A 12569-nucleotide genomic window follows, 5' to 3' on the forward strand; every position below is an offset into this window, starting at 1 on the left:
AGGCTTGAGTGCTCCACATGGTATTTTTTATTAGAAAAAGAGACAGGTAGGGACAGTTGCTGATGTCTAGTCCAGGACAAATAGAGCAAAAATTGCAGCATACCAGCTTAGCCCCCTTCTCTAGGGCACTGGTATTTTTATTCCCCTTTCTAAGGCCTGGCTCAGAATTTTAAGGGGGCTTCAGAATCAGCTGGGCTATAGGTGGATGCCAGCCACTTCTAAGACGCTGAAAATGCACCAAAGGATTAGAAGCTCCACCAAGAACTAGGGCAGTGGTATGTGTGTGTGTATATGCATGTAGGGCAATGGGGGGTGGGAGTGAGATTAAAGCGGGGAGGGATTCCTGGGTTATCACAATAAATTACAGGGTCACTTAGAGGTTGAGTCGTATTTTCAGTTCATATACATATATGTTTATGTATATGTATATGTATATACAAACATACACATGCACCTTTATGTGTATGTGTCTTTATAATGCATACTGCAGCACAGCGGCAACACATTTAGTTAAAAAATCCAGTGAGAATGCAGGCAAATACTCTATGGAGGCATGCAGGCTAGTATCAAAGCAGTAGGAGGGGAGTCTGTATGGTTGTCATAATGGATGAATTCCAACCAACAGGCCCATCCAGGCACCATAGCAGCATCTGGATATGTGCAAAGACATATTTGCACACCTGGAAAAAACACAAAGAGTTTGCAGAAAGAGAATGAACACCAAGCCTACAAGAAAAGATTTCACATGGTCATTGTAACATGAAAGTGGACAAGCACCAGGCCCTGGTTATTTCAATAAGCCAACTAGAAAAGACCTCCCAACTTTGCAAGTTGCAGTTGGCAGGGGTTGTGCAAGAGACACACAGCTAAGTTTCCATGCCCTGCCTCTTCTTTTCCTCTCCCTGAGAGTATTTCTTTCATTCATTCACTAGCATCAACATTCTCTGCCACTTAGAGGAAACCATTCCCAAACTTCAGATGAGTTCACTTGAATACCAGACCACCCATAAAGAGCCTATCCCAGTTAAATACTGTAGTTGCTCAAGATACACAAAGAGAGGGAGAACTGAATAAGACAACTTGGAACAAGGATCTTTTGCCAATGAGAAAATGTAAACCTCTATGGAGCTCCGGTTGAGTCTAGGAAAAATGTATTGATGTAAAGGATTGGAGAGTCTATCTTGGTGATGCTTATGTTTGTTCTGAAATAATTTAGTCTAGCCTGTATTGAGGATTCAAGAGTTTTGTAGTAGAATTATAAATGTTGTGAGCTCTCCTTCCAGCTTTTGAGGGCTACAGTTGAGGTCTGTATGGTGTTGAAGGATCATCATCTTTTGCTTCATCTTCACAATTTCTGTGATGCCACAAATTGCCTTAAGAGAAAAACAAGTATAAAAATAATGAAGTTAGCACATTGCCAGATGCCCAAATATGTGGATCCCAAAGACAGCAGAGTCTGTTAGGAGACAGACTGGCTTGTTTCTATTGTACAAACCATCTCTGAAGCATCAGAGGACACCAGGTGACACCAAGTGAGACAAACACAAGTGTTCTGAGTTTTTAGAACCTGATAGCTGATAGAGCAGCTATCAACCCCTTCAGAAAGACTCTCAAACACAAGAGTCTCCCAACTGGCAGATTCTTGGGGAATCAAACCATTTAGACCAAACCTGAAAGAATAAAGTTTGGTCCAGGGGATTGTCTCTTGACATCTTCTCAAACTCAGTCCCTCCATAACAAACAAACAAAACACTAATCCTCCTAAAGATTGAGGTCTTATAAAATTGCCTGAGGCATTATCTGTCACTGTGCAGCTTCCAGGGACCCTAGGTGTGGCAAATACAGAGCTGTGTCAAATTAGGTGTAAGTAATGTTGGTATTTCACCACAGTGTTCCAAAGGATGGGGACATTGCCAGGAAAGAATGCTTCCCATTTGAATCAAGTCAATATCTGGTATCCTCTTACCTCCTAGCTCTGTAACTAACATCATAATTCTCAGGCAAAGCCAGGAGTCTATAAACCAGTAACATACTAATAATGGAAAGACCACTAACATTGATTCACTGCCTACTATGTTCCAGGCACTTGGTTTCAATATATTTCATTTTATCCTCACAAAAACCCTCTGATTTAAATACTGTAATTCCCTCCATTTTATAGAAGAGTGAACTCAGGTCCAGAGAGTTTAAGTAGTTCGCTCAAGGACACACAGCTAGTGAAAAACAAAACCAGGATTTTCAGTCTGGATGTGAATGATCCTAATGCTCTTGCTCATTCTAGTGAGTCATAGTGCCCTGCCAGGCTTATGTATCTGTCGTTAGATCACAGACAGTAATTCTGTCACCAGAATGATAAGTAAACATAGTTAACATCTGGTTCATTCTTAAGACTGGAAGGCCAAGCAGAGCGGTACAAAATATATGTCAAAACATATTCTTGAATTTAAAACGGACATGCATGATATCCTAGAATTACGTGTCACACAAGGTAAGGAAGCAGTACTAGCCTGTCTAATCACTGCTCAACCCTCCATGGGGAGAGAGAAGCCACTCCTTTCTTAGGCTTGTGCAAAGCACAGGACCAAGAATAACTGTCTCCTTGCACATGTCCCTGGAACCAGTACGTAGCAATATCAATGAAACAGATTTAGGAGTCTATGCAATACCACAAAAGGGGAGAAATCAACAAAGCACACAATTAATGAGAAGATGAAATAAGGATTCTTAATAAGCTTGGATGCAAGACTGGCTATAGAACCCAAGAGAATTGGCCATGGTCAATAGGGAGGGAGTCACTTGACAATAGAGCTGCAGTGAAATCAAGCTCCTTTAATCCCAGGCAGAATGTTTACCTTGTAACTTGACCACCCAGCTAACATCTCTATGCATCACTCAACCTCCAGCCCTCTGCTGGCGATTTCAGGAGAGAGATTCTGTTCAGCTTATCATCTTTACTTACCAACTGGGTCTTAGGCTTCGTTAAGTACAAAGAGGTTGAAAAGAAAGTCTTATATCCCCTCCACTTTGTGAGTTCCCAGAGCCAAAGTTTCCTCTCAGAAGATTCCTGTGGCTCAGCCCACAGTCTCAGACTTGTAAAATAGGGATGGAATGAAAGACAATAAGAAGAAAAAAGCAGCTTTTTGAGGGAGAAACAGTCCCCTTACTTTTGGGGGCTAGACTTGGTGCTTCAGCTGTCTCATTCATAAAAAGACAATGTTTGTGGTTCCACAAGATCTTGCATTTTTTTTAAACTCTGGCAGGATCAATCCCAATCACAGGTGGAGGTGGAGGTGGAAGAGAAGGTAGAGGAGAAAGAAAAGGAAGAGATACCTTAGAGAGTGAGTGTGCCCTTGGAAGCAAATAAAAGCTGATGTCCATACCAAGACTAATACAAAGTGTTTAAGCATGAGATTTAAGGAAAGGGAAAATGATGTTACATTGGAGGGACAGTCTCTGTGAGTATTAGTAGAATACTAGAAGTAGGCTTGTTCTGGAGATTGGAAGCAGTATCTGAAGTCCTCCCTCTGGAAATACAAAGACATTTAGGTAGCCAGGGAGACCAGAACCCACCAGAATATTTTGGTGGTAAGTTTGGTTTCTCCTAACCCAGACAATTCTGTCCTGTACTATGCACTAAAACCTACTTGGTACTATCTGTACTAGGGTTACTGTCCTTTTTTCAAGATGAGATGAGTGGGCACTATGAGATAACAGATTGCCAGTTCCTACTGAATCTCTGGTCTGAAGAAGGCAAGACAAAGGCAAGCCAAGTCAGACTGTGACAGAAGTCATGTCAGGTCCATGCCCAATGGTGCAGCCATCATGTTTCACAAAGCGGTAAGCTTTGAGCCCTGGATATAACGGCAGGTAAAATGTTTTTGTATTCCCCTAAACCAAGCATGTCCAGTGAATAAACCACTTCATCAGTGCCCTATTTGTCCATTAGCAAAAATGAAAGTTAAAGATGACCATCTCAGAATGAGACAGAGAAGAGCATGTGGGCAAGAGCCATACATACACACTCAAACACCAAAGAGAGAAAAGCCACAAGCAAAAGTCAGAGGAAGAATAAGGAAGACTGGGTGAGAGGCTCATATGGGTAGCAGCAAGCTCTTGGAAACTTCTGATGGCAGTGGAAATCAATAGCCAAGAAGATGGGCCCTTAGCCTGGGAAGCACTTGGTTACAGATAAAAGGTTAAAATGTTGAAAAAAAAGTGATGACATCTTGAGGATGGGGATTCTGTTTTCTCTCTCCCTTGAGACCCTGAAGGAACTTAGTATAGGGCTGGGAAAATGGGTAATTGAATTGCATACACACCCGTCTTAGCTCTGTCATGGGGCTTTCAGATTCCCTGATGTCATCTCATATACCCAAATTCACATTGGCAGGGCAATAGACAAAACCTTGGGAATTGATGTTGAGTTGATTGGGTTGGTGGGGGGGCAGTAGAGAAGAGGGGCAGTATGATGGTTAGGTTCATGTGTCAACTAGTCCAGATGATGGTACCCAGGTGTCTGGTCAAGCAAGCACTGGCCTAACCATTACTGCAAAGACATTTGTGGCTGCTTAATAAACCAGAAGGCTGGTTTATTAAATCATCAGTCAATTGGCTGCAGCTGTGACTGATTACATCAATGAAAGGCATGTCTTCCACAATGAGAATGCAGTCAGCTGGATTTAATCCAATCAGTTGAATACTTTTAAGCAAGACAGACAGAGGACCTTTACTTCTTCTTTGGGTAACCAGTGAAGCATTTCCTGAGGAGTTCATTGAAGCCACCAGTGTTTCCCGAGGAGTTCATTGAACACATTCTTTGAAGTTGCCAGTTCATTGCTTGAGGAGTTCCTTGAACATCATTTGAGTTGCCAGTTTGCTGCCTGCCCTAAGGAATTTGGACTCATGCATACCCACAATTGCGTGAGACACTTTTATAAATCTTATATTTATAGATATCTCTTGTTGATTCTGTTTCCCTAGAGAACCATAACTAATACAGGCAGGTATTAGAATATTAAGGAGGTCTGAGGCAATGACCTTGCCACATCAATCTAGTTCAAGGCTCCACAAGGAATATGGGTGTTGGTGAAAGGGGCAACCTCTGTCCTAACAAATATACTCATGGAGTGTGGATTATGACAGTGGTGCTTGTTAAGTTTAAAGGTGCCTCTAGATCCATTCAAGAGGTACTATGCCCTCTTTTTGAGCAGGGTGGGATGTTCTTAGGACTAGGGTGTTCATTATGTCCTGCCAGATATACAAAGACACTGTTACCCTCTATCCTGTTTTTTTCTCATTCTGTTGCTGTATATTTCAAGCTTCTATGTTGTCTATGTCTAAAATTTAGGAGAAACCATAGATATCAGAGTGGGCACAACTGACAACTCTGAGTGAGCCTTCTTTTGAGCCCCACTGACATATCAATAATACTTAGGAATTATTCTGAAAAAAGGATAGAACCAAAATTCAAACAATGAAGCATAGAAATCTTACATTTCCAGAGAATTACTATAAAAGATAAAAAAAAAAAGGATTTAGATAGACCATGGAACCTGCTCCTGACCCTTTGGTTGCCCAGCACTGACATATCCCACCCAATCTCAAATAATACTGCTTTCTTTAAGTTGTATTTGACTGGGAGAGAGATCTAATAATGACAGTTTCTCCATACTTTAGTAACAGGGGATATGAATTTGTCAAAGAAGACACGCAACTGCCTGCTTGCATTCTTCTCTTCTGCTGCATATATCACAGAGACCACACAGCAATGTTCTTTCTCAGTTTCTCCCCTTACCAGTCTCCATATCACTTTATAACTTAACTTTGTCCAAGAGATTGCTTAGCATTGCCTAAGGTTGGCTCACAGCTGCCTACCACCTCAATCACCATCACGCCCATGAACATTTCTAATGAGGCTTTAGGTCCCTGAGACGTATTCAAGCTGTTGGGGTAGTCTTCATTACTCCTATGCTTATGGGAGATACTTACCAATAAAACCCTGGACTCCTTTGCCAGATTTATGCTTGTCTTCCTCTTCTAGCTGCTTCTTCCTCAATCTGGGGAGCTCAACTTTCAACCTGAGGTGTACACTGTCAGTGTCTGAAGATTTTTCCTAGGAAATCACAGCAAGAGAGAGTTCAAAAGTATATGGAAAGATTTATACACCACGACCAAGTGGGAGTTATTCCAGGAATGCAAGGACATTCAGCATTAGAAAATCAATCAATCTAATACACCATATTAGTAGAATCAAGGGAGAAAAACACATGATCATCTCAATCACTATAGAAAAGACATTTGGAAAACCCAACATCCTTTCATGATAAAAACACTCAGAAAACTAGGAAACTTTCTTAACATAAGCAGCACTTATGAAAAACTCACAGCAAATATCATACTCAAAGGTGAAAGACTGAATGCTTTTCCCCTAGGATCAGGAACAAGACAAGGATGCCCACTGTCACCACTATTATTCAACACCATACTGGACATTCTAGCCAGGGCAATAGGGCAAGTAAAGGAAAGAAAAAGCATCCAAATTGGAATGGAAGATATAAAATTATCCCTGTTTTCTGATGACATGATCCTATATATAGACAATCCCAAAGAATCCACAAGAAAGCTGCTAGAACTAATAAACAAAATTCAGCAAAATTGTAGGATACAAGGTAAACATGCAGAAGTCAGTTGGTTTTCTATACAGCAATAATGAACAACCCAAAAAGGAAATTAAGTAAACAATTCCATTTACAATAGCATCTAAAAGAATAAAATACCCAAGCATAAATTTAACCAAGGAGGTGAAAGACTTCTATACTGAAAACTACAAAACATTGCTGAAAGAAATTAAACCCCTAAATAAATGGAAAGATATCCCGTGTTCATGGATTAGAAGACAATACTGTTAAGATGTCAATACTGCCTAAAGCAATCTACAAATTTAATACAATTTCTATCAAAATCCCAGAAGCCTTTTTTTTTGTGAAAATGGAGAAGCTTATCCTCAAATTCACATGGAATTGCAAGGGGAACCAAATAGACAAAACACCTTGCAAAAGAAGAACAAAGTTCTAATACTCACACTTCCTGACTTCAAAATTTACCACAAAGCTACAGTAATTAAACAGTGTAGTACTAGCATAAGGATAGCCATATAGACAAATGGAATAGCACTGAGAGTCTAGAAATAAATCCATACATCTATGGCCAGATGTTTTATGAAAAGGGTGCTATTTCCATTCAATGGAGAAATAATAGTCTCTTCAACAAATGGTGCTGGGTCAACTGGAAATCCATAAGCAAACGAATAAATGTGGGCCCCTACATTTCACCATATAAAAATTAATTCAAAATGGATCAACAACCTAAATTTAAGAGCTAATACTATAAAACTCTTACAAGAATATATGGTATAGGGAAACTTCCTTAGGACCTTGTAATAGGCAATGGACTTTAAGATTTTCACATCCCTAAGGCAGAGACAAAAAAAGAAAAAAATATATATAATTGGACTTCATAAAAATTAAAAACTTTTGTGCATTTCTGGACATTTTCAAGAAAGTGATAAGACAACCAACAGAATTAGAGAAAATATTTGGAAACCACATATCTGATAAGGGTTTAATATTCAGAATATATAAAGAGCTCCTACAACTAAACAGCAAAAAGTTAGCCCAATTAAAAACTGTGCCAAGGATTTGAAAAGACATGTCTCTGTAGAAGATATTCAAATAGTCAATAAGCATATGAAAAGATGCTCAGCATCATTAGCCATTAGAGAAATGCAAATTGCAACTACAACGAGATACCACTTCACACCCACTAGAGGGACTACTATTAAAAAAATGGAAAATTACAAGAGTTGGAGAGGTTGTAGAGAAATAGGAACACTCATTCATTGTTGGTGGGAATGTAAAATGGTACAGCCTATGGGGAAATTACTTTTGGTTCCTCAGAAAGTTAAGTATAGACCTAACATATGACCTGGCAATCCCACTCCTAGGTATATACTCAAAAGAATTGACACAAATTCTATGGAAATGTTCATTGCAGCACTATTCACTATAGCCAAAGGGTGGAAGCAACCCAAGTGTTTATCAACAGATGAATGGATGAACAAAATGTGGTGTATCCATACAATGGAATATTATTCAATTGTAAAAAGAAGTGAAGTACTGGTACATACTACAACATGGATGAAACTTGAAGACATCATGTTGAGTGAAATAAGCCATAAAAAGGAAGACAAATATTATTTAATTTCTCTTATATGAAATATTTAGAATAGACAGATTCATGGTGATAGAAAGCAGAGTAGTGGTTATAGGGATGGGGAAAGGGGGAAGTTATTGCTAAATGAGAATGAGATTTTGTTTGGGATGATGAAAATAGTTCTGGAAACAGATAGTCATGTACTTAATACACAGTATTGTCAATGTACTTAATGTGAAAGAATTGCCCACTTAAAATGGTTAAAATTTTTATGTGTATTTTACCTCAATCTAAAATAAATTATTAAAAAGGAAGAGAGGTAAAAATGTTAGTCGCCCAAAAAATGTTAGCTGCCTACCATTCAAAACATTTCCTAGAGGCTAGTAAGGTGGAGACAATAAGGGCAGCAGAAAGCAGGCATATCTTCTATATATCCAGGCATGAGAGCTATCCCTACTCATTTGCACTGGTCACATGCCCTAGGAAGGCAACTGCTCTTTATCTACAAAGATCCTACTCTGTTCCAGGTGCCTTGATAGATGCTTTAATAAATGCTCTTATATAAGCCTCAAAACAACCTTGCAAGTTGGCTCTTATCACCCCTATTTTACAAATAAGAAAACAGAGGCTCAGAGAGGTTAAATATTTCACCTGAGCTCATGTGGTTAGGAATTGAATGGGTGAGACTGCTAGGGCATGAATTAGCAAAAGGTGCCCCTTCCTTCAGACATATGTTTTGGTGAGACCCAATGTTTTCTCTTGACTGAGTACCTTCATTTAGGGAAGAACTTGCTTCCCAGGCCACCTGCTTTCCTGTCTGGAATGCAAAGAGGGTTCTCTAAACATAGCTCTTCATTGTGAATGAGGGTTCTCTGTTGTGCAGATCATGAAGTCTCTGTAATTCCAGCTCAGCCTCCCAGTCTCTCCCTTGTGTTCTAGTGTGCTCATTTTACTACTCCCTTGAGGAGCCTGTGGAGAATGCAGGGGTATTCGCCTACCCCACCTCCATGGTTGCTAACATGACCACAGACATAGGGGACTGGTGGTTTGATGGGTTGAGCCCTCTACCATAAGTTTTACCCTTGGGAAGACGGTTGCTGCAAAGGAGAGGCTAGGCCTCCCTATGGTTGTGCCTAAGAGTCTCTTCCTGAATGCCTCTTTGTTGCTCAGATGTGGCCCTCTCTCTCTGGCTAAGCCAACTTGAAAGGTGAAATCACTGCCCTCCCCCCTACGTGGGATCAGACACCCAGGGAAGTGAATCTCCCTGGCAACGTGGAATATGACTCCCGGGGAGGAATGTAGACCCAGCATCGTGGGATGGAGAACATCTTCTTGACCAAAAGGGGGATGTGAAAGGAAATGAAATAAGCTTCAGTGGCAGAGAGATTCCAAAACGAGCCGAGAGATCACTCTGGTGGGCACTCTTACGCACACTTTAGACAACCTTTTTTAGGTTCTAAAGAATTGGGGTAGCTGGTGGTGGATACCTGAAACTATTAAACTACAACCCAGAACCCATGAATCTCGAAGACAGTTGTATAAAAATGTAGCTTATGAGGGGTGACAGTGGGATTGGGAATGCCATAAGGACCAAACTCCACTTTGTCTAGTTTATGGATGGATGTGTAGAAAAGTAGGGGAAGCAAACAAACAGACAAAGGTACCTAGTGTTCTTTTTTACTTCAATTGCTCTTTTTCACTCTAATTATTATTCTTGTTATTTTTGTGTGTGTGCTAATGAAGGTGTCAGGGATTGATTTAGGTGATGAATGTACAACTATGTAATGGTACTGTAAACAATCGAAAGTACAATTTGTTTTGTATGACTGCGTGGTATGTGAATATATCTCAATAAAATGATGATTAAAAAAAAAAAAAAAAGAAAACATAATCTGAAGTTAACTTTGTGGCCATAAAATCCAACCAAGCACATTCTTAGAAGCTTTGAGATTATCTTCTTTTGGGATTCTCTGTACCTCTGCCCCCATCCATTAGAAGAAGGGTATAAACCTCTTCCTATTCTGACTCCCACTTATCCTCTCCTCTAGTACTACTCCTGACTGTGTACACTGGTCTCCACAATTGTCTTTCAGAAGAAACCTCAAGGAAGGTCAAAAGACCTTCCTCCTCAGCCAAAGCCTTGGAAAACCCAATGAATAATTGACTCTCATCCTGTTTTCCCCACAAAAGTGGATTTGAATCTTCTGTGGCCTTAAGGTGGCAAGTTGATGTGAAGTGAATGAGTAACATCTTCCTTGTTTTCTTTCAATCCACTCCACTTTTCTTCAGAGCCTCACTTTTTCACCTCTGTGGGAATACTGGAGCCCAGAGCAAGAAATTATGCCCCAGGTCAGGCAGACTTATAAAAATTTGGACTGCAGACGTGGACTATGTATGAACCATTTCTCTCAATATCCAGTCCCTTTGCCTAGTTCAGGGGTGTGGTGAGAAATAGTTGAACTGGGTAATAATAGAGCAATGGGGAGAGGCAACAAGAGTTTGCTTCCTTTTCTTCATACCAGTATGCTTTCCTCCCTCAGAGGACTGCTGATCAAGAGCAGTGGGCCTCAAAGGGCCTTGGAAAGTGCTTGGGTCATCAGCAAAGGCATATCTGAATGAGAAAGTTATTGAATCCTTTAAGACCTGAACCTGAATGTGAATTTTTCTCTGAAATAGTAGCCTCGTTGCTGCCCTAGTCTAAACATGCCTGTATGGCTTGTTTACATGCATATAACTGGTGTATGGAGCCGGAAAACAAGTATAATGAGTAGGTGGAGCAGGGATTCCAACAAGTTGAAATGAGTGGTTTCACAGTGAGAAATTTTCAAGGAAAACTCTGTCAGATCATAAAGGGAATAATTTACCAGTGACAGGTGGACATCTTTGGGTCATTTTATTTATGAAATGGGACTATTTTTTGATCTTAGGGAAGTATTCAGAATTTTCCCAAAATGACAGAATCCTTACAGCTGTGTTGTAGCCACTGCTGTCATGCTTGATTTTTCTTTTAAGCCATACATCTGCTGGGGGAGGCACTGAGAGAGCCTGCTTCTCTCCCAGAGGGGGAGGAGCAGGAAGCAGCAGGGACAGGTGATATACCACTGGTAAGCCCAGCATCAACCATTTAGAACAGAAGTTGGCTGTAAAAAATTGGGATGGCAATACTGGTACGTACCAGATGAAATTACGTCCCATCAGCAGGCACTGAGCAGAGAGAAGGCATTATGATCAGGAGAAGAGCACAGGAAAAGCCAATATTCCTTGTTCTTTCCCAATCATCTTCTGCCACAGAGTGGGTTTTCTTTCATTTTCCTTCATGCTCACCTAATTTTTTAATGTGCTTTCTGCCTTATTCTGACTACTTATGATAATGAGATGGGGGGGTGGTGTCTCCATTAAGCCCAAGCTGAAAGCCACCACTGGACTCCTCTTGCTACATCAATCACTGTGTCCTGGCCCACACCTGAAAGTAAAGCACCAAAGGAGAAGCTTTCTTCCCCTTTATTCCCAGTCCCCAGGTTATACACCTCTGGAACAAGGAATGGATTTATCTATTCTATCTCTGACAGCTTTTCAAACTCCTTACTCATGGCATCCAGGGTGATTTGCAGTGTGGCCTCCTCCTTAGTATTTTTCAGCTGTTGCAGACAGGAGAAAGAGTGAGTGTCCAATGCCTAGCATCCTGCTTCTTCATAGGCTCTTGCAGTCTGCTCCACTCCTAGTGCTGCTAGTGGCCAAGAGACCAGTGTGTCTCCTTTGGCCTTAGGGTCACTGGAGACTGTAACCAGCTCTTTTCTTTCTCAATAGAGAGATTCAGGAAACAGCCCCATGGTAGGGCTCTCCTTGCTTATAGTTTGGCAAGCATGGAGGTCCTTTGACCAGTATCAGCTAACACTGAGTATCAATTTTGACAAGTATCAACTAACACTACAGCTTAGGGTCCAGGAAAATAGCGCTACCCTTGACCTCATTTGAGTCCCTGGAGACACCTCAGTGTCCCCTTGAATAACAGCTACTGATTTTTGAGCACAGGCACTGAGATACATAATTTCATTCCATTTTCTCAATAACTTCACAATACCTTATTAGGCACTATTGTTCTCATTTTATAGATGATAATACAGATTCAAAGATGTTTAGTGACTTGTTCAAGGTCACATGGTTAAACAGAACTCAGATCTGTTTGCTTTCCTTTTATACCAGACTGTCCCAGAAAGTGTATGTGAGGTAGCCAGATGCTGGGGGAATCTTTACTACATAGCTATCATAACTTAAAGGCTGCTTTGTGAAACAAGGAAAGGGCTAGAGAAAGAGACTGGCTCAAATTTTCCCTTCCTGTTGAAGAAGATTTGCCTCCC

The 12569-nt window shown here is 40.6% G+C and overlaps 1 protein-coding gene across 1 annotated transcript in view; it reads right to left on the reverse strand.

The window, feature by feature from the left end:
* Positions 1-1293: 1293 nt before the first annotated feature.
* The window catches only part of DGKK (diacylglycerol kinase kappa), a 105080-nt gene continuing 93804 nt past the window's right edge, over positions 1294-12569 (reverse strand). The window contains 3 exon segments of the mRNA XM_037824678.1: positions 1294-1373; positions 5989-6112; positions 11739-11849. Coding sequence (XP_037680606.1) covers positions 1294-1373; positions 5989-6112; positions 11739-11849 — 315 coding nt within the window.

Source organism: Choloepus didactylus (assembly GCF_015220235.1).
Source record: "Choloepus didactylus isolate mChoDid1 chromosome Y unlocalized genomic scaffold, mChoDid1.pri SUPER_Y_unloc1, whole genome shotgun sequence".
Taxonomy (NCBI): Eukaryota; Metazoa; Chordata; class Mammalia; order Pilosa; family Megalonychidae; genus Choloepus; species Choloepus didactylus.